This window comes from Canis lupus, chromosome X (genome assembly GCF_003254725.2).
Source record: "Canis lupus dingo isolate Sandy chromosome X, ASM325472v2, whole genome shotgun sequence".
Taxonomy (NCBI): Eukaryota; Metazoa; Chordata; class Mammalia; order Carnivora; family Canidae; genus Canis; species Canis lupus.
Window position 1 is genome coordinate 35,864,436 of NC_064281.1, and position 21,233 is coordinate 35,885,668.

At 45.1% G+C, this 21,233-nt stretch overlaps 1 protein-coding gene across 1 annotated transcript; it reads left to right on the forward strand.

The window, feature by feature from the left end:
* The first annotated feature begins 1,430 nt into the window (after positions 1-1,430).
* LOC112673223 (uncharacterized) lies at positions 1,431-20,288 on the forward strand. The gene is made up of 7 exons (XM_035712288.1): positions 1,431-1,439; positions 9,627-9,732; positions 13,091-13,232; positions 17,740-17,949; positions 18,804-18,998; positions 19,336-19,413; positions 19,996-20,288. Exons 1-7 carry the CDS (start codon positions 1,431-1,433, stop codon positions 20,159-20,161), a joined length of 906 nt encoding a protein of 301 aa, XP_035568181.1. The 3' UTR covers positions 20,162-20,288.
* Positions 20,289-21,233: the final 945 nt, after the last annotated feature.

The following is a 21,233-nucleotide window of genomic DNA, read 5'->3' on the forward strand; positions in this document are numbered from 1 at the left end:
TGTCTATGTGAAGCAAAATACCATAACTAAAGACAAAAGCTAAATACAGACACCTCGCCTCAATTTTTAAAAATACATGTGACAGACTATATGCTAATTTCCTGAATATACAAAGAGCTTGTACATATCAATGAGAAAAGGACCAGTAATCTAACAAAAAATGGGCAAGGGGCAGGAGCAGGTGCCATTTACAGAAAAATATAAGTGGCTAATAAGCTTGTGATATGATGCTCAATGTAATTTCTAACTTAAAAAATGCAAATTAAAACAACCATATTAGCCTGTCTAATGGTCAAAGATTTAAAAGTTTGATAGAACGAGGACACGGTGGAAATAGAAATTCTCATTCTGTATTGGTATATATGCAAATTGACAACTCCTTCAAGGAGACGATTTAGCAGTACCTAGCAATTTGGCAATAGTTAGCACGGTTTAAAAATGCACAAACACTTTGACTCAGCAATTCTACTTCAAAGAGTTCAGCCTGCAGATATACTGAAACAAGTGGGTACAGATAAATCTAGAAGAATGTTTATTGTCTCATTGCTGGTACTGTACAGTGATATAAATCGGATAAGTAATTTGCAATACATCTTTATTGTGGTAGAATGAGGTAGGTCCATGGGTGCTGATGTGTGAAGATCTCTGTGGTAATCAGTAAAGATGTTCCCAAAAGCTCTGCCTCTCTTCTGCCTCCCCACACAGGGTAGGGTTGTACTTTCCCATCTTCTTTATTTAAAAATTTTTTAAAAATTTATTTTAGAGAGAGTGCATGAGAGTGTGGTGGGGGGGGGAGTTGCTGAGGGAGAGAGTGTGAAGCAGATTCTGTACTGAGCTTGGAGCCTGATGCAGTACTTGATCTAATGACCCTGAGATCACGAGTTGAGCCCACCCAACTGATCAACTGCACCACCCAGGTGCCTCTCCCATCCTCCTTGAAGAGAGGTGTGGCTACATGGCTTGTGGCCAATGTTATCTGAGCAGAAGTGACATATGTCCCTTCTGGGTAAACACCTTAAGTGCTGGTAGGTGACATCCCCTTCTTCCTGCCCCTGCGATTTGGACACAAATGTTGAAGTGACTATGATGAGCATGTGCTCTTAACTATCTGAGTTAGTAGGAGTGGGAAATAAACATTTAAACCACTGGGATTGTGAATGCTTTTCATTACCTCAGCATATTCTAGCCTATTCTGACTAATATGATCTCCAAGATAATTATGTGAAAAAAACCCTAAGTGCCAAAAGAGTGATCTCATTTGTATGTGTGTGTATTTATATGCTTAAGAAATTTCTGGAAGGGTTCCTGAGAAACTTAACAGGGTTTACAGCAAAGGTGTTGAAAGGAGGCAGAGATGGGGAAGGCAGCTTCTGCTTTTCACATTATAACATTTCACATTATAGTTGGATTTTAAAAAAAAACAAGCCACCATGACCATGGTAAGTTTAAATTTAAAACCAGCCAGTGTTTCCACAAAAAGATTTCTGCAAGAACATTCGTGGCAGCTTATTCATAGTAGCCCCAAACTGGAAATAGCCCAGATGTCCATCTATAGGAGGATAGATAAACAAATTGTGGTATATTCATACAATGGAATACTTACTACCCAGCAATGAGAATGAATGAACCACACTGAATGTAACCGCATAGAAACTCATACAGATATGACATTGAATAAAAGAGGCCACACACAAAAGAATGTGTAGTTTATTCTGTTTATGTATAGACACTGGCAAAGCTAATTTATGGTGTTAGTAGTCAGGATACTGGTCATGTAAGGAGGCGAATGGGCTTTGATTGGAAATGGGCTCCACCAGGGAGCTCCTGGGGTAAGGGCTACAAGGATGTGCTCAGTTTGTGGGAATTCATGGAGCTGTATCTTATCATTTGTGCACTTTTCCATATATAGGCTACACTTCAATAAAAAATACAGACCCAAACCTGGTTGATATAAAAAATAAACAGGTAGGGGTGCCTGGCTGGCTCAGCCGGTAGAGCATGGGACTCTTAATCTCGGGATTGTGAGTTTGAGCCCCCACGTTGGGTGTAGCAGTTATTTAAAAATAAAATGTTAAAGAAAAAGAAAAGAATTAACAGATAGTCAGAAGGCAGTGCTTGGCAGAGCTGGGGTAGCATGTCCCAGCCAGTGGTGCCCCGTTGGCCACAAATCCTCTAATGCAGGCCGGGGCACGTTGGCGCACTGGAGCCCCAGGAGCTCAGTGTCCTCATGTGAGCCCACAAATACAATCCAAGCAGGCTAGCCTCCCTTCCCATGCATGACCTCAGCACCAGCTGCTTAGCATTGCACTTAAAAATTCTGTGTGGACATCTGCTGGAGCCTGATTGGTGACCAGGGCTTTCCCGTGGGGACAGGGCATCCTTGGCAACCAGGGCAGGAGTCTTGTTCTATTGCAGGAGAGATGCAGAAATACAAGCTGGAGCAGAAGCTGCTGGCCTCTTGGCAGCGATGCTTAATTAGCCTCCTGCAGGAGATTTGGTTTTTAATATAAAAAACACTCTAATTTAAGCAATTTTATTGAACAATGAATCGAATGAAAAGCAGTCTTATTGTTTAATCCATTCCTCTGTAGTGCAATTCAGGGCTCCCACCAGGTTCAAACTACTTTCATAAAATACTAAGACATTGTTTGCCTTTTCCCCTCTCATTCTCTCTCTGGTATACAGTGGAGTTTTCCAAGGGCTATGTATGTTTGCTAACACAAAAGATTGAAGGGCAGAGCGCTTGGAGAATCCAGCTGTCTTCTATTAAGCCATACACGAGAGATTTGCAAAAGTGTAAAACAATGCCAATTTTCTGGCTATTTTGTTTGTGTGTTTTGCAAAATACAGTTTTTTTCCCCATAAAAGTATATGATTTAAGTTAATATGTAATGGGTTTCTTATTCTCATTTTTAAAAAATATTTTATTTATTTATTTGAGAGCACAAGCAGGCGGGGAGAGAGAGCAGCACACTCCTCACCGAGCAGGGAGCCAAATGTGGGGCTCAATCCCAGAACCGTGGGTTCATGACCTGAGTCAAAGGCAGATGCTTAGCCGAGTGAACCACCCAGGCGCCCCTCTTATTCTCATTTTAAATAAATAATATATGAATACATATTTTAAAAAGTTCTCAGCTTTAATTTCTGACACAGTAAATATTGATTGCTATAACCCACATGAACAAAAGCTCTGGGTCCTCAGTAATTTTTAAGAGTGTAAAGGGGTTCTGAGACTAAAACATTTGGGAATCACTGCTAGCTCTGTAGTTTTTTTTTTTTTTTTTTTTTAAGATTTGGGGCACCTGGGTGGCTTAGTGGTTGGGATCCTGGGTCCTGGGATCAAGTCCATTTTGGGCTCCCTGTGGGGAGCCTGCTTCTCCCTCTGCCTATATCTCTGCCTCTTTCTTTGTGTCTCTCATGAATAAATAAATAAAATATTACCAAAAAAAAGATTTTATGTATATATGTATGTATTTTTTTAGAGAGTGTGTGGGAGCAGAAGCGGGGGGAGGGGCAGAGGGAGAAAGAGGATCTTAAGCAGGCTCTGCACCCAGCATGAAATCAAGAGTTGGACGCTTAATCAACTGAGCCACCTAGGCACCCCAAAGATTTTATTTTTTAAGTAATTTCTGCACCCGACACAGGGCTTGAACTTACAACCTGAGATCAAGAGTTGCATGCTATCTACTTGAGCCAGCTAGGCACCCCCGTCTATAGTTTTTTGTAAAGCTTTTGATTTTATAACTTCAGTTGTACAGAAAAGTTACAGAGCTATTACAGAGTTTTCATGCACGTTTCACCAAGCTTCCCCTGATATTAGCATCTTGCATAATATACATGGTACTTTAGTCAAAATGAAGGAACCAGGGGATCCCTGGGGGGCTCAGCGGTTGAACGCCTGCCTTCGGCCCAGGGCCTGATCCTGGAGACCCGGGATCGAGTCCCACGTCGGGCTGCCTGCATGAGCCTGCTTCTCCCTCTGCCTGTGTCTCTGTCTCTGTCTCTGTCTCTCTGTCTCTGTCTCTCTCTCTCTCTGTCTTTCATGAATAAATAAATAAAAAACAAAAAATAAGATGAAGGAATCAGCATTGGTACGTTTCATCCCTATACACTTACCAGTGCATGCCTTCTCTGTTTCACTTCATATTCTTTTGTATAACATTTTCATGTTTTTATTTATTATTATTATTTTTAAAGATTTTATTATTTATTCATGAGAATACACAGAGAGGAGACAGAGAGAGAGGCAGAGGCACAGGCGGAGGGAGAAGCAGGCTCCACGCAGGAAGCCCGATGTGGGACTCGATCTGGGGTCTCCAGGGTCACGCCCTGGGATGAAGGCGGCGCTAAACCGCTGAGCCACCTGGGCTGCCCCATTTTCATGTTTTTAGATGGTCTGCACATACCATTAAATCTTTGCTTAGTTGTCACCCATACTGTCATATATCATATTGATGAGTAGCCTGCATGCTTTTATTCAGTAGTTTTTTTTTTCTGTGTATATGTGTGGAATCTTTGGCATGTATTCCCCAGAATAAAGTTATTGTGCCAAAGAGTGTGAATACTTTTATAGTTCTTGTTATATATGATAATTGTATATATTATACTGTTTTAATTGTTTAACAAATACTCTCTTACAAAGTGTATCAGTTGACTCTTGATTAAGAGGTACAGAAATCAAACTGAAACAGTTTAAGCCTCAAGAGAATTTCTTGAGGGGAGGAGATAAAGGGGAGTTGTTATTTAATGGATACAGGGTTTCAGTTTGGGATGATGTACAAAGTCTGGAGGATAGTGGTGATGCCTATACAGTGATGTGAGTATACTTAATCCACTGAATTGTACTCCAAAAAGAATTAAAATGGTAAATTTTGTGTTCTATATATTTTACCACAATTTCGTAAAAGAGAGAGGAGAATTTCTTGGGTCTAGCAATTGGATCTCACTTCGGGCATGGCTGGATCTAGGGGTCCAAGCAATATTATTAGGACTCTGGCCCACTCACTCCCATATCTTAGTTATTTTCTTTGTGTGGGTTTCAATCCTAGGTAGACTCTCTCCATGTGGCCATTGAGATGGTTACCAGGGTCACTAGATTTATGTCCTTAACCTTCAAAATCCTGGAGAATTTATCATGACTCTCCCCAGTGTCCGTGTCACTCCTTGAAAAGGGCTGTAATTGGCCTGCTTGGATTACATGCCCAATCTAGGAGAATTCACCTTTATGAGGATGAGTTACTCTGGCCATCTGGGTCACCTCCTCATCACAGCACCAGGGGATTGGCAGTTCCACCAAAGTCATGCAGAGTGGGGGAGGGGGAGTTCCCCAAAGAAAGAGATGACCTGTTACCCTTGTAGTAACTGAGAAGACATGGGGCCAGGCAAAAACAACAGATGTCCACTACATGTGTTCTGGATTTCCCGTGTAACCCAAGCACTACGAAAGAGAACATTTGAGTGTTTCAAAACATTCCTATGTGATCGGCATTTTGTTTTTGTTATTAAAAAAACATTAATGCTTTGTGGTTTGACCATCTGGTGGATGGTATTTCTGTCTTTCTGTGAATTCCAAATCTAATAAGTCGAAAAAACTCTTGATGTGTGCTAAATTAATGAAAAGAATGAGTCTTTGTGGTCCAATATAGGATCATAATTTTTTGCATGTTTGCGGTTGGTATGATCTTTGTATACTTGGAAAGGACTATATTACCCTGTCCCAGCTTAATTTTCTCCACATGTCTGCCAAACTCATTACTGTTTATGGAGCTGTCTTCTAGCACAAGCCCTGGAATTTAGTGAGTACTTCCTCCCAATTTTTATTAAATGAGTTATTCAGTCATACAGTATTTTCTAATTTATTTTTTTTAAGATTTTATTTATTTGCTCATGAGAGACAGAGGCAGAGACATAGGCAGAGGGAGAAGCAGGCTCCCTGTGGGGAGCCTGATGCGGGACTCGATCCCAGAACCCTGGGATCACGCCCTGAGCCAAAGGCAGCCGCTCAACCACTGAGCCACCCAGGCATCCCTCCAATTTATTCTTTGTCTATTATTTCCCCAAATGAAATGTTGAGGGTTCCAATTAAAATAATAGTTGTTTAAAAAATAAATTAATTAAAATAAAACAAAATAAAATAAAATAAAATAAAATAATAGTTGTTTTTATTTCTTCTTGCTTTTTTGTCCTTTGTCTTTCCTGGACTTTGTTGCAATAGTTTTTGTAACACATACATCTGGTATTTCTTGATTTTCATGATTTAATGTACATTTGGTCATTAGACCATGACCTTATTTATTTATTGTGCTGTCTTTTACTCTGACATCTGCTTTACTTGCTACCAAAATAGTAATCCTTGCTCTTCTTCTGTTCTTATAGGCATATCCCTTTACACTGCTACTCTGTTGATTTTTTTTTTTTGGTGTGTATATCTCTCATAGGCAACATGTGGTTAGATTTTGTTATTTTAACAGTCAATGAGCTGCCTTCTTTTTCTAAGGAGAATTCAGCCTGTTTACACTTAATACATTAACTGATGAAAATTTACCAAATCCTATTTCTTTTCAAATTTATCTTTTTCCGTTTAAATGTATGTCAATTTTTATCTGTTTTCTCTCTTTTAATTTGTGGACTTTTATATGGGGTACTGTATTTTTTTAAGTTTTATTTTTAAGTAATCTCTATACCCAACATGGGGCCTGAGCAGAAAAAAAAAAAAAAAAAAAAAGACCCAAGGTCAAGAGTTGCACGCTCCGCTGGCTAAGCCAGCCAGGTGCCCCTATAGAGGGTACTTTTAAACTTTGTGTTTCCTTTGAAATTGTATCAGAACAAAACTGATATAACTCATCTGTTTTCTAGTATTTTTGATGTATTACGCTTTTACACAACTTTCTAGTTCTAGCATTTACTTCTATTATTAACCTGGGATACTCTGACTTCTCACACAGGAATGTTAAAAGCCTAGTTTGGGAAACTTTATTCTCTGCACTCCCACCCCTAATCATGTATGGTTGCTAGATATTATTAAAATTCAATCTGGGGCAGCCCTGGTGGCTCAGTGGCTTAGCCCCGTCTTCAGTCCAGGGCCTGATCCTGGAGACCCGGGATCGAGTCCCACATCGGGCTCCCTGCATGGAGCCTGCTTCTCCCTCTGCCTATGTCTCTGCCTCTCTCTCTCTATGCCTCTCATGAATAAATAAATAAAATCTTAAAAATAAAATAAATAAAATTCAATCTGTACCAATTGTTTCTTAAAATATTCACTGATTCATTTTACTTTTTTTTTTTTTTCCCCATCAGACTTATCTTTTGGTGATGTTAGAATGTACTCTGCTTGGCACCTGGGTGGCTCAGTCGGTTAAGCGTCTGCCTTCAGCTCAGGTCATGATCCCAGAGTCCTGGGATCAAGCCCCGCATGGGCCCCCCTGCTCAGTGGGGAGTCTGCTTCTCCTTCTCCCCCTGCCTCTCCCCTGGCCGGTGCTCGCTCTCTCTCACTCTCTCTCTCAAATAAATAAATAAAATCTTTAAAAGAAAAAAGAATGTACTAAGCTCATGTTTGCATCTTGTGGTTTGATCCACAAAGAGATGTGTAACTGTTCCCCCATCACAGTGGGCATTTGTAGTGTGATGTTTATGGGAACTTGCTTTGGCATTATGCCCTCCATCCATGTTGAAGAGTATAATAAGAAGTAGCCCTGTTTAATTCTTTACTATATTCTTTAGAGATTAGAGAGAGATGGTTTTGGAGGCTGTTTTATTTTGTAGTTATATTTATTTTATTATTTATTTATTCATGAGAGACACAGAGAGAGAGGCAGAGACATAGGCAGAGGGAGAAGCAGGCTCCCTGTGGGGAGTCTGATGTGGGACTCCATCTCAGGTCCCCAGTATCACGATCTGAGCCAAAGGCAGACCATTAAGCACTGAACCACCCAGGTGCCCCTTGTTTTTATTATTTATTTATTTATTTATTTATTTATTTATTTATTTATTTTTCTCAAAGATTTTATTTATTCATGAGACACACACACACACACACACACACACACACACACACACAGAGGCAGAGACACAGGCAGAGGGAGAAGCAGGCTCCATGCAAGGAACCCGATGTGGGACTCGATCCCCAGTCTCCAGGATCACACCCCAGGCCGCAGGCGGCACCAAACTGCTGTGCCACTGGGGCTGCCCCTTCCCCTTGTTTTTAAATATTGCAGTGTCGATAGGTCTGTATACCTGGAGGAGAAAATTTTCCTTAGAAACAGTGGAATTGATTGTATTTTTATCTTTGCTTGAGCTGCTGGACAAGTAACCTTCTGTCATGAATTTTAGGTATTAACCTTAGCTTCATCTTTTTCCTGTCTTGTGTTCTTTTCTAGTTCTGTCCAATTTTTCTTTGGTTAGAAAAATCTTACTGTAGTTACCCAATGTATTATTATTATTATTATTATTATTATTATTATTAGTGTTGTATGCTACTAGAATCCCTTTTGGAATGAGATAAGTTTCCAGTAAAACTAAATGATAATATTCTTATTTATATACATTCCAAGTCAGCTCAATGGATAGTTCCTAAAAGGTTGGCTAAGCATCTCCAAATTTGTGACACATCACCTGCGGACACCCACTGTACTAGAACTATGGAGGGCCATAGTTTTGCTTGATAATCCACTTAAGTGAAATAATACTCTTCAGTCTTTGTGAGAATCTTTCATGTGGAGTACTGTTGTTTCCACAAAAATCTTAAATCCAAGGAAACCACAGAGAACTCGCTTCTGATATGATATTTATAAAATGACCTTAGTTAGAGATGACCTTGGGGGAATCTGTATGAGGAAAGATTTTCGTGTTCAATTTAATGTTCATCTTAATGGTTGAAAAATCACGATGCTTTTCTGCATTGTCATCCAACTTGGTGACTGATATGAAGCATTATTAGACTGATTCTTTTTTATTTTTTTTGTTAGTCGCTGCAGAAATTCTTAATTTCTGAAAAGCATTCCTGAGTGATACAGAACAGAATTCTTTTGGGGGTTCAGCAGTCTTTGTTTAGAAAAGCAAGCTGATTGATGGGCCACTGTGACAGTAGAAAGAGAGCAGGGCTACCGCCACCTGGGAATGAGACAAAGAGAGCCAGACTACTTTAGCATAAGAAAAGAGTGAGAATTTGGGGGCTTTGCAGTGTTTGCTGAGGAGAGGAACAAAGGAGGTGGCCCGCTGAATGGCTGGAGGTGGGGCTGAGCTGGAGACCTGGCTGGGACCCAGCCAGGAAAGGGGAAAGGGGGTGACGGGAAAATAAATAGCGGGGGTGGGGGTGGGGGTGAGTATCAACCATTCTGTCTTAAAAACTCTCCTCTGTGTTCTTCGGAGGTAGCAATGGGGTGCTACCTCCAAATCCTGAGCAAGAGCCTGCACACATTCACCGCAGCCTTGGCGAGTAGGGTTTTGGGGAGGTTGCGGAGAAGGGGCTTTATCACATCTTCGGGTTGACGTGGAGTAGAGAGAAAATAGAGAAAATGTGCAAAGTGGGTGGCAGAGCCTTCTGAGCAAGCCGGAAATCAGAGCCGGAAGTCACTAGGTGAAACGCACCCTTCCCCTGCCGCACCCCGGCATCCGGCGCTTCCCCACAGATATTGGAAGAGGACACGGGGTTTCCCACCGCCACGGAATTGGACACCATCATTAGCATCTCAGAGGGCTGCATTACTGGAGCTGGCGGCTGCGTTAGCTGCACTGGTCAGCTATTTTGCAGAGCGCCTGGCGCTGAAGGGCGGAAAAGTCGCCAGTCTCCGTGCTAGGTGTCAGGAGGCAGGAATCCTGTAGCTCCTCGCCTCCTGGTGAGGACTTAAAAGGCAAGTGCAGGTTTCTGGGGGGTCACTTTGGTAGCAGGCAAGTTGATCTTCCAAACATGTGATCTCAGCGTTTCATTTTATTCCCGCTGCCCCCTGGGTTTTTGGCTGGCTTGCCGAAAAGATGGCTCCTTTCAGTGTTCATTCACTCTGTTTCCAAAGCAAAAGAGTTCTCTTTGCAGCGTGCTTTCACTGAGATGTTGGAGAATCTGTGCTTTGTGAGTATGTTTTAAAAGTCTAAGGAGGACTTAGTAAGCGTTTGGAAACTGCAGCTTTCAGGATGAAAGCAGGGATCTGTGGTCATGACATCATCAGAATTAATTACCCCTTTGCAAAAATCTGCCTGAATGGAGAAGAGGTGGGTGTGTCTATGTGGGTATTTAATGTGATGATTAAAATGTATTAATGATAGTTTTCACTTCCCTAGCATGGTTATACATCTTAGGATCTGCTTTAAAAGTGCTTCCACAAGCTTAAATTAGCCCTTATAATAACTCTACTAGGAAGAAGTAAAACAGCTCCATTTTACAAAAGAGGAAAGTGAAATATAAGGGGAGCTCGGCCTTCCTCCTTTGCTTCCACCAAGAATTGACATTCACAGGCTTTAAACGAGGAGCACAAATTTGATCATACCTTCACACGCTAGGTACCTGAGCCAAAACAGCACATTTTGGGGTCCATAAGAAATGATAGCTTGTTATAAGCCATCTCCTAAGGTTATCTACACAAACAAATGACAACAAAGAAAAAAAAAAAAACCACAGAAAACCTCAGACAGTAAATCGAATGGGCCACGAAACTCAGAAGTTCTCATTCTGTTTCCTCCTTGACCATTTTGAGTTCTGGGTTATATATGGAACTGTTCTAGATCAAAAAAAGGAGAAATGCTTGCTAATTATTCCACTCCTTATAGGTTATTTTCATTTCAAATGAAGGAAATGTAGGAAACTTAATAGGAATGCAGGGAAGAAAATACAGAGACAGAAAATTTTCTTCCCACCACATACCTTTAGCTGTATATCTGAAAGAGGTCAAATGAGGAGCATACTTTTTAAAAAGCTACTATGAATAATTTTTTTAAATTTATTTGAGAGAAGAGAGCACAGGGAGGAGGAGCAGCAGAGGGAGAGGGAGAAGCAATCTCCCAGCTAAGCAGGGAGCCCGATTCTCGGGGCTTGATCCCAGGACTCTAGGATCATGACCTGAGCTGAAGGCAGATGCTTAACCGACCAAGCCACCCAGGCACCCCATTATGAACAATTTTCAAACACACACCAAAGTCTAGAGACCTCATGTATTCATCAACAGTTTCTAGTTGTCAATTTTCTGCCTTTTTTTTTTTTTTTAAGTAGGCTCCACATATAGAGCCCAATGCTCTGTGGGGCTTGAACTCATGACCCTGATATCAAGACCTGAGGTGAGATCAAGAGTCGGATGCCCAACAGACTGAGCCACCTAGGCACCCCAACTTTCTGCTGTTTCTATTTCAATTCTCCCCTCCATTTGTTTTGTGGGAATATTTTAAAGCAAATCCCAGACATATAATTTCACCATAAATACTTCTATATTTTTTCCTAATGCATAAGAACATTAAAAAATAGGACATAATACCCTTATCACACCCAAAAGAAAGCTAATTCTGTATATTACCTAATGGTCTATATTTTATTTCTACTGATTGTTTCAGAATTGTCCAAAGATGCATTGTTTGACATCTTGTAAGTTTCTTTTAGTAACAGATCTCCCTTTCTTCTCCTCCTCCCCTATTCCGTTAATTTGTTGGAAAAATTGGATCATTTGCCCTGTAGAACTTTCCACAGTCTATATTTAGCTGATTGCATCTTTGATGTCTTTTAACACATTTCTTCATCCTTCATATTTCTTTAATTAGTAGCTAGATCTGGAGGCTTGATTAGCTTCAGGTTTTCTTTTTTGGCTGCAATTCGGTGATAGGGCTATGTACTATAGGTCACATCAGGAGGCACCTACTGTCTGCTTGTGCCATTTTGGAGGCATGTCAAGGATGATCAGTAGGATTCATGATTTCACTGCAATGTAGACATTTCCTCATTCTGTCACTTCTGGATTTATTAGCTGCGATTCTTTTACAAAGGAAAACTCTCCCTCATCAGCTAGTGCATTTGGTTATTGTAAAATATAGTTCATAAAGGAAAGGCAAGATAAATGCTTGATTCTTTCCCTTTAGTTACCACGTTTCAAAATAATGCTTTAGTAACCTCCAAAGCTGCTGCTGAAAGTGTTTCTCTTTTTTTTTTAGATTATTTTTTTAAATTTTTATTTATTTATGATAGTCACACACACACAGAGAGAGAGAGAGAGAGAGAGAGAGAGAGAGAGAGGCAGAGGGAGAAGCAGGCTCCATGCACCAGGAGCCCAATGTGGGATTAGATCCCGAGACTCCAGGATCGCGCCCTGGGCCAAAGGCAGGCGCTAAACCGCTGGCCACCCAGGGATCCCTGAAAGTGTTTCTTTAAGTATCATTATGAACTCATGGATTTAACATCATTTAGTTGATTTGATGCATTTCAATTCATGAAAGTCAGTATTTTTTCTTTTTAAAATTTTTTAAATAAAAATTTTTTAAAGATTTTATTTATTCACAAGAGACAGAGACAAAGGCAGAGGGGGAAGCGGGCTCCCTGTGGGGAGCCCTATGTGGGACCCAGGACCTTGGCATCAAGCCCTGAGCCAAAGGCAGATAGACGCTCAACACTGAACCACTCGGGCCTCCCAAGGGTCACTATTTTTGTTGATGCTTGTCCTGTATTTGGGCTGTGGACCCACTCAACTTTCCTTCTACCCGAGTACCTTCGATGGCTTGTCTTTTAAAATGTAAGATACGGGCAGCCCTGGTGGCTCAGCGGTTTAGCGTTGCCTTTAGCCCAGGGGGTGATCGAGTCCCTGCATGGAGCCTGCTTCTTCCTCTGCCTCTCTCTCTCTCTCTCTCTCTGTGTCTGTTATGAATAAATAAAATCTTAAAAAAAATAGAAAGATATTCCAGGATCGTGTTGTACTTTGCCTGCCCCTGGCCAGGGAAGCAACCTTTTCTTCGAGGAGCTCTGGTTTTAGTGGGAAATGAAGAGAGACCTACTTTTGATGCGATGTAAAAGAGCGATGATTTCAAAAGAGGCTCCAAGGAGGTGTAGATCTTTGGGCAGCGGGCAGCGTTTGTTGAATGTAATGGCAGGAAGGGACCCTGGGCCAGCTCTTAGTGCACAGATGAGCACGCAGGGTATCAGCCACCATCAGAGCTACGTGGCCTAGTCACGAGGGCACGGCACTGGGAGACCAGCCCCCGGGTGTGCCCTTCCGCAAATCAGGCCCTTGCCCTGGCACCCCTTCCAGCGGGGCGCTCCGCGGCTCCAGGTGCGTGACTAACGTTTCCGGCACCCACACGCCCTGGGACTTTCCCGGGCCGCAGCCTGGCTGGCCTCGCTGCCTGGAGCGGCGCGGCGGGGGCGGGGAGCAGGTGGGGGCTGGGGCTTGGGAGCCGCCCGCCGGGGCTCCGGAGCCCGGGCGCCCTCTGGCGGCCACGCTGGGAGGGGCGGGACTCGGCGGGGGCGGGGCCGCGCGCCCAGCTGCCCCGCCTCTTTCTCCCGGGGGGAGCCGGGAGAGGGGGTCGAAGGCAGGAGCCGCAGAGGTTTCGCAAGGACGTGACCTTAAGGGGTAAAAACCACTGTGTCATGCGTGGTTGCCAACCGGGGCTAACTAGCTGAACTAGTTCTCCCACGCCCGGGGAAGGGGGGAAGGGGGAGGGGGGAGAGGGGGAGGGAGGGGTTGGGCTGAAACGTCCAGACCCATGACTCGCTGCCGGCTGCCTGCCCCCACCTCCCATTGCTGCGGTGGCGCGCCCTGCGACCCGACCCGCGGGATGGAAGGGGGCGCGAGTCTGCACCGGGCCTGCAGTTGGGGCGACGTCACTCGGAATGAAGGCACTGTTTTCTCTGCCTCTCCCTTCCCCCCAGTTACAGGACGGAGGCCCCGGAGCCCAAGCTGATCACAGCTCTGGGGGTTTTGGTTGGAAGGCTGGAAGTGAGAGGAGAAGGCAATTTGCTAACAGAGAACAAAGGAGTTAGGCGCTTTAGCGGTGGAATAGATTCAGTCGAGGTAGTTTAGGGGTGCCTGGCAAGAAGTGCAGTGGCTACCTCCCCCTCCTCCTGCAGGCAGCAGGAGTGGCCATGGGGATAGGGATCTTTTGTTTCCCTGTCTTGCTAGGGTCCCAGAAAAGCCCAAGGACTGGGAGGCAAGGGGACAAGGTCCTAGCTTCCTCTCTACCTGTCACCCTGGGGAGCAGTTCACTTGACCTTTGTGGGCTTCCATCTCCTCACTTGAAGATTGATGGTCTGGACTAGATTCTGGAATGTTTCCATTACTAGACTGCATGGGAGGTGAGAGTGTCTTTCCGAAGACCACCCAGTAAGTCAGAGAAAAAGGCGAAGCCAGGGGGGCAAAGGCTGTCACCCCAGTCCTCTTTCTATAACTTCCCCACAAATTGTCACATGAACTCCATTAGCAAACATTTGTGCACCTCCTCCTGTCTGCCAAACAGAGGCTCATCCCTAATGTTTGTGGGACCTGGGGCAAGGGTATACATAGAGAACCGCATGCCGTATGCCTGAGTATTTAAAAGTTACGAATCAAGCTAACCAACTGTTAACTATATTCTATCCTCCCATCTTGACGGATACCTCCATAAAAATTGCCAGGTTCAAGTTCAGTATTCTTACATTTTTCAGCATTTCTGAACTGGAACTGGTGGCAGAGAGATTGGTGCCAGCTATGGCCTGGGTGGTGTGGCTTCCTTCTCTTCCCAGCCTGGGTCCATCCCACACCACAAGGTCCTTTCCCCTACACATCCTCATGTGCAAACAGCTGCCACTTAAGAGGCCACTTCTTGAGCATACACAGTAGTGACACAGTTTACCCTCAGCAGGATGGATTAAGAAAAGTGGGTTCAGAATCTGTTGGACACGGAGTTCTGAGGTTCCAGGGCCCCATGACTCCTCAGCCTGAGTCTCCCTCCATCTTGCCCAGTGATCTTGGCATTGCGGGAGGGCGACTTGGATCAGACACGTCCTGGACCAAACACTATAAATGAAACCCTGGAGGGTGCCAGGAAGGGGCTCATTTCTGAGAGGAAGTAGCACTTGTACTAAGCCTGCGAGGAAGGTTGGAACTTCAGCACATGGAGAAGTGAGGGAAGAAAGGAGCAAAGGCTGGGGGACCAGCCGTCCAGGGTCAGAGTGTCTGTGAATTGTGACCACAGTGCAGAGAGATTGGAAGTGAAGTCTGCGTCCTCTGAGTAACAGGTATCACTGTACCATGTAGGGTGGGGCCGCCGGCTGGGGGGGGGGGTCTGAGAAGCAACCTCTCCTATCAGAACAGGAGACCCTACAGCCCACCCCAGGGCAGCTGGGCATTGAGCAAAAAATCCCAGCACGCCTCCTCGTGCCATGCCACCTCGGTAACTGGCACTTCTTTGTCAAATCCAGATTGGAGAAGCTTAGCTACTCCCACCTTCCATGAGGAATTCTGCCCCTTGATTTGGGGTAAGAGGTCACTCTGGGAAGGAGTTTCTGTCTTCCTTTTTTTTTTTTTTTTAAGATTTTATTTACCTATTGGAGAGAGAGAGAGATAGCACAGGGAGGGGAGGGGCAGAGGAAGATGGAGAAGCAGACTTCCTAGCAGGGAGCTCAATGTGGGGCTGGATCCCAGGTCCCCCAAATTATGGCCTGAGCCATATGGTCAGACGCTTAATGGGCTCAGTCCAGGCGCCCCAAGAAGTGTCTTTAGGAATCAGTGCGGCTACATCATTATGCCTGGTAGCCAGAGACTGCTGGAGAATCAGCAGCTCCTCATCACCTCTGGGAGCAGCCTTCTACCAAGGTGGATGCTGGTGGATGAATGCCCCGGCTCCCTGCCCCGCAGCTGGGATAATTCTGAGATATGTGCTCTCTACTGTCTGAGCAGAGTTTGCCACAGGATTAGGCTCTGCTTGTCCACAGTGCCAATTTGCCTGTTCACATCATTGATTTCCACCGACTTCCCCACTCTCCTGCTGGTGCTTCCAAGGACTACCTCCCAAATCAAGCAGAGCTGATCTTTAGAACAACATGGGGGTTATGAGCAGTCGAAAATCCACGTATAACTTTTGACTACCCCCCCAAACTTACTACCAATAATAGTGTACTGTTGACCAGAAGCCTTACAGAGAACATAACAGTCCGTGAACACCAATTTTGTATGTGCTATGCATTCTGTACTGTATTTTGGCCACATGAGCTAGAGAAAAGAAAACGTGGTTAGGAAAATCATAAGGAAAATACATTTTTAAAAAGATTTTATTTATTTATTCATGAAAGACACAGAGAGGGGTACAGACACAGGCAGAGGGAGAAACAGGCTCCATGAAGGGAGCCTGATGTGGGACTCGATCTTGGGTCTCCAGGATCACGCCCTGGGGGGCTAAACCCCTGAGCCACCCGGGCTGCCCTGGAAAATGCATTTCCAGTACCATAGTGGATTTGTTGGAAAAGAATCCTCATGTAAGTGGACCTGCATGTTTCCAACCCATGCTGTTTGAGGGTTGACTGTACTTCCATTTATATCTTCATCTCAGGATCTGCTTTTGAGGGGACCCTAACCAAACGTAAGGACCTTTCATTCTGCAGTTGGGCCTGAGGTTCCTCATCTGTAAATAAAGGCATTGAATGAAACGATTGCCACAGTTCCTCCCAGGGCTCTACTGGGAGTGTGTCTCATTTGCCTCATATGAAATGAAGCAGGGCACCTTGGGGTGCCTGGGTGGCTCAGTCGGAAAAGCGTGTGACTCTTGATCTCCGAGTCGTGAGTTCAAGCCCCATGTTGGGTGTAGGGATTATATAAATAAAAATAAAAACTTAAAAAAGGGAAACAGGGAACCTTGCTTTGTTTCACTTGGAGTCAAGCTTAACATGCCCGTGCGCTCTGTCCCCAAGGAATAGTCTCGTCTACATGTGGTGGTGTGTCTGCATGTGCAAGCAGGAGGTGTCTGAGGCAGAGAAATAGAATCTGGTTTAGTATCCGAGCCCGGTCTGAGAATGCCCAGAGGAGACCACTGAAGGTCTGAACCCGGGAATCCACAGGAGGAATTTTTGTCTTTTCCTTTCACTAGTGGCCCCTTGCTGGGTCCCTGTGTGTGTGTGTGGGGGGGCAGAAATGACAAAGAAGCGCCAGGGCTTCCCACCCCTCCTCTGCTGACAATGGCAGCTTTTCCAGAAGGCCACCTTGCAAAGCAGTGTTTCCTGGGCCACTTCTGTTTCACTCACTTACATACTTCTCCTCCCTTTTCCTGCCTCTTATCAGCTACCGACTGCCTTGCAACATGGTGAGCATCGGTGCAAACTGCCAGGCTATCAGCGATCTTTGGATAACAAGGTCCCATCGAAGTTTCTCCTCCAGGGCATGCTAGTCAGTTGCACCTCCTGTGACCACCCTTCCCTCCTTGCTTTTAACCCCGTGGGAACAGGGATTTTGATCACAAGGCTGCTTGTTCCCCAGTTGGGGTTCCGTGGTACTGGCCAACCTGGTGGTTGAGTCCTTTCCTTTCCCCGCCGAGAAAGTCTCTGATTGCTCCTCACTTTCCACTCGGGAGAAATGTCCAATTTCCTAGGTAGAGAAGGCCTTCCTCAGGGAGATCCTTGGCCCAGAGCAACAGGCCCACTCGGCTGGAGAAGGCTGAAGGCAAGGTGGGCCCAGTAAGACACACGCAAGGACTGTGGATGGGGACAGGCTTTTCTCACAACCACGTTCCAGCCTGGGCAGGGGTTTCATCTGCAGGGCTTCAACTACCCGCATTTCTACTCCATCCTCACAATGGTTTCCTTCCCAGCAGAGGTTCGGACAGGTTCAGCCATATATTGGCTTACAAGGCCCAAGTGGAAGAAAACAGAAATTCTCCAGGCACGGCAGCCGCAGAGGTCTGGATTCACACCCGAGCCCAGGTCGTGGGAAGAGAACTCCAGGCTGCCGTCCATCGGCACTGGCACGGCCAACACCAGGCGGGCGCAGCCGGGCCAGCCAGGCCGCGGCTGTCTCCCCTCGGGTAGGGATCGCACAGCCGGCTGTACCTCCAGGTCAGTCCCAGCAGAGCAGAGGGCTGGACCCTACAGCCAAGCCCGCTGGGGCTGGAAGAATGTGGGGGGCACCTGAACTGCCACCTCCACTCCCCTAAACCAGGGATTTACTGAGCACGGGCATTTGGTGAAAATGCCCATATTGATTCCAGAGGTCTGGGGTGAGGGGATTGGGAGTGCTGGGATGCCACGTTCCTAACCAGTGCCCTGCCGCTACTGCTGCTCCTGGGCTCTGCTTCCCAGGAGGAGACACTCTGAATAGTGAGTCTTAACTGAGTCCTGATGGGTTTAAGAAACCTCAGCCAGGTTCTGGAAATGGCCTCTAGACCTGCCGCCTTCGGGGGTGGCCAGCACGGCCTCAACCCCAAAGCCAGGATTCTCGCCTTACTGCAGTGAAGGACAGTCTCCACCGTCTGTTTTTGGATTATCAGCCATCAGCCACTGCAAAGAAAGGAAGTGAGCAGCCTGCATTTTGGGAGAACATCATTATTTCAAGCTGTCCTATCCTTCCCCACCTCTCCCAAGTTATGTAACGTGTCCTTGTTCAAAAATGCTGATAATGCCGTTTGGGTGGCAGGGAGCCAGTTTCTGGCTGCACGTTTGCTTGGGGGTTGGGGCTGGGGTCAGGGTAGGAGGTGGGGTCTGTGGAGGGTTTAAGGAGAGAAAGGGGCCCGGCAGATGGAGAGGCCAAGGCCTGGGGATAAAGCTGATTGGTGTGTCAGCGAAATCTGTCACTGGCTTTGGTGATTCGAAAGGCAGACACATTCTTTCATCTCTGTTAATCCTTATCTGATACAGGATTTTCCTGCCATTAAATCTGCAGAAAGAAAAATAAGCGCTCCAACCTGCACAAGCAACTATTTCTCCTCGACTCCTGCTCACCATCTCCCCCACCCCCTTTTACTTCTCTGCTGGACCATTTTTTGCATCTGTGGCTGCCCAACTTGGGAGATGGCTGGGCTGGGGGAGCCCAAGGGCACCTTGGAGAAGGAGCAGGACCAGGAAGACCCCCGGGACAGTAAGCGACATTGGGGACTATTCATGAATACGTCTCTGGTCACAGGTCTCCTCCCTGTCTGGTTGCTTGCTGGGCTGTCAGTGAGTCCATCGGTGTTGCTGTCAGGGTTTTAGTCGGATGAAGGATTTCCAAACAGATCCATGCTATCAATTTTTTTGGGGGGGCTTCTGATTGGCTGTTGTTACTGGTTTCTCCTAACCCAATACCAAGACTGATGGGAAGAAATGAGTGTGGAGAAGAAGACAAGGCAGGGCATTCAGGAAGAAGTGTGGAGGTGTGGGGAGGTTCTCAAGGGACCCCTTCTGGGCGCTTGGTGACCTGTGCTGTCTCCCCTTAGGTGGGGATTCCACAGCTGGGTGGTTCTAAGCCACCGGGTGCATGAAAGGCCACAGGATGCTGGTCCTGCTGCTACATGGTGAGTTCCAAGCCTGGTCCTTCTGACCCCCAGCAGACAGCTGCCAGTGGGTGCAGGGGTTGGGAAGCCCATGGATGATTCTAGAAGATTCATGGAAACCACAGGGCTTCTACCCAAGGAGCTTGGTCTTCAAGTGGCTTCCATGAAAGCTGTACATGGACACAAGTTCTGATTAGGTTTCACTGAACTGTGATCACAAGGAAGGGAATGGAGAATGAGATAAAACTGAGCAGGTGGTGGGTTTGGTTGGTTTGCAAAATCCCTGAACCAAATATCTGAAATAACCTTTGGCGATTTTCTTATTCTAATTTCAGATATGAATTCATTTCCTTATTCTAATTTCAGGTATCGATTCATTGGTTTAATCACCAAAAACGATAGTGGCCATATTACTTTAAGCTCATTTAGTTAAAAACAAAAAATCCTTTAAACCATCTTCCTAAAGGGAGAATTAAAAATGAAAATATCACGTTGGAATTGTGTGATGATGGATGTTGAAACATTCTTCCCCACGTTTTTTGGTCCTGTTGTTATGTTATGTGGGTTTTATTTTTTATTATTTTTTTTATTTATTTATGATAGGCACACAGTGAGAGAGAGAGAGAGGCAGAGACACAGGCAGAGGGAGAAGCAGGCTCCATGCACCGGAAGCCCGACGTGGGACTCGATCCCGGGTCTCCAGGATCGCGCCCTGGGCCAAAGGCAGGCGCCAAACCGCTGCGCCACCCAGGGATCCCCTGGGTTTTAATATAACAAGAAGACTCATCACAAATTTTTTTTTCTGTACCTCTGCAGCCCCACCTGCTCAAATCTGAGATTGCCCAAGGAAAAACATCCCTTGGTAAATTCTGCAGTAAAGAAGTCTACACAAAGAAGCTGTTTTTCTGACCTTTGGATGAATGTGATTATTTGAGGTTATGGGCACCCATGTGATAGACTTCTGGGTGCAGTGCTGGCAGAGAAAATTTTACCAGATAATTCTAAAATGGTGGTTATAGAATCTCCTTACCCTTTATTCCCCCTTTTCAAAAAGTAGACCCTGCTCTATTCAATGAATCAACAGGTACACACTATACCTTCAGTACACTCCAGGGACATTATGAGGGATATAATTGCATAGCTTCTGTCCTTGAGAAACTTACATTCTTTTATGAGAGACCCAATAAATAAATGAGAAAAAAAATTGGAACAAGGTGCAGGGAACAGTATGATAAATAGGACATGACTTTCTACCTCGAGGAGCCTCCAAAGGACAAAGGTTGACATTTATATAATTACGAACAGCCAGCTCCTTGCCATTTCTCCTACCTAGAAAGGATATGAAGTTTGATTGACTCATTGGGACAGAATGTTTGCTTCTACGAGCCAATATGATTTTAAATGTGCACCCAAAGCTCTTCTGTTCCTGACAGCATGCAGACAGTATTCATAGCCTGTGTGCTGCAAAACAGGAACTGTTCTTGCTGCTGCAGAAACTCGAAATACATCTAGACTTCTTGTGACAAGTTGGAGAGCTTAGCGGTGACATCATTTGCTAACAATAGATGCACTTAAAATTAATGACCGTCTCCACATCCCCTGGCGCTTTAATTTAAAACACACTCAGCAGCGCAGATAGTATTACTCTGACTACAAGTCACAGGATTATGAACTACATGTTCCCGAGAAGCAGGCAGGGAGAGGGTTCTACCTCCTGAGCCAGAGGAAAAATGATTAAGTGAGCCTGACAAAACAAGGTCGTGGGGGAATCAGAAGTGGCTCACGGCGGGGTAAATCTGGGACAAAATTGAAACGAATTCTCTGGACAGGAAGGTTGCCCA

Coding starts and splice junctions, on each gene's coding strand:
- LOC112673223 (XM_035712288.1), top strand. Junction 9,733..13,090: donor CGGCTGCGTTAGCTGCACTG/GTCAGCTATTTT, acceptor TGCACAGATGAG/CACGCAGGGTATCAGCCACC. Junction 13,233..17,739: donor GGGGCGCTCCGCGGCTCCAG/GTGCGTGACTAA, acceptor CCTTCCCAGCAG/AGGTTCGGACAGGTTCAGCC.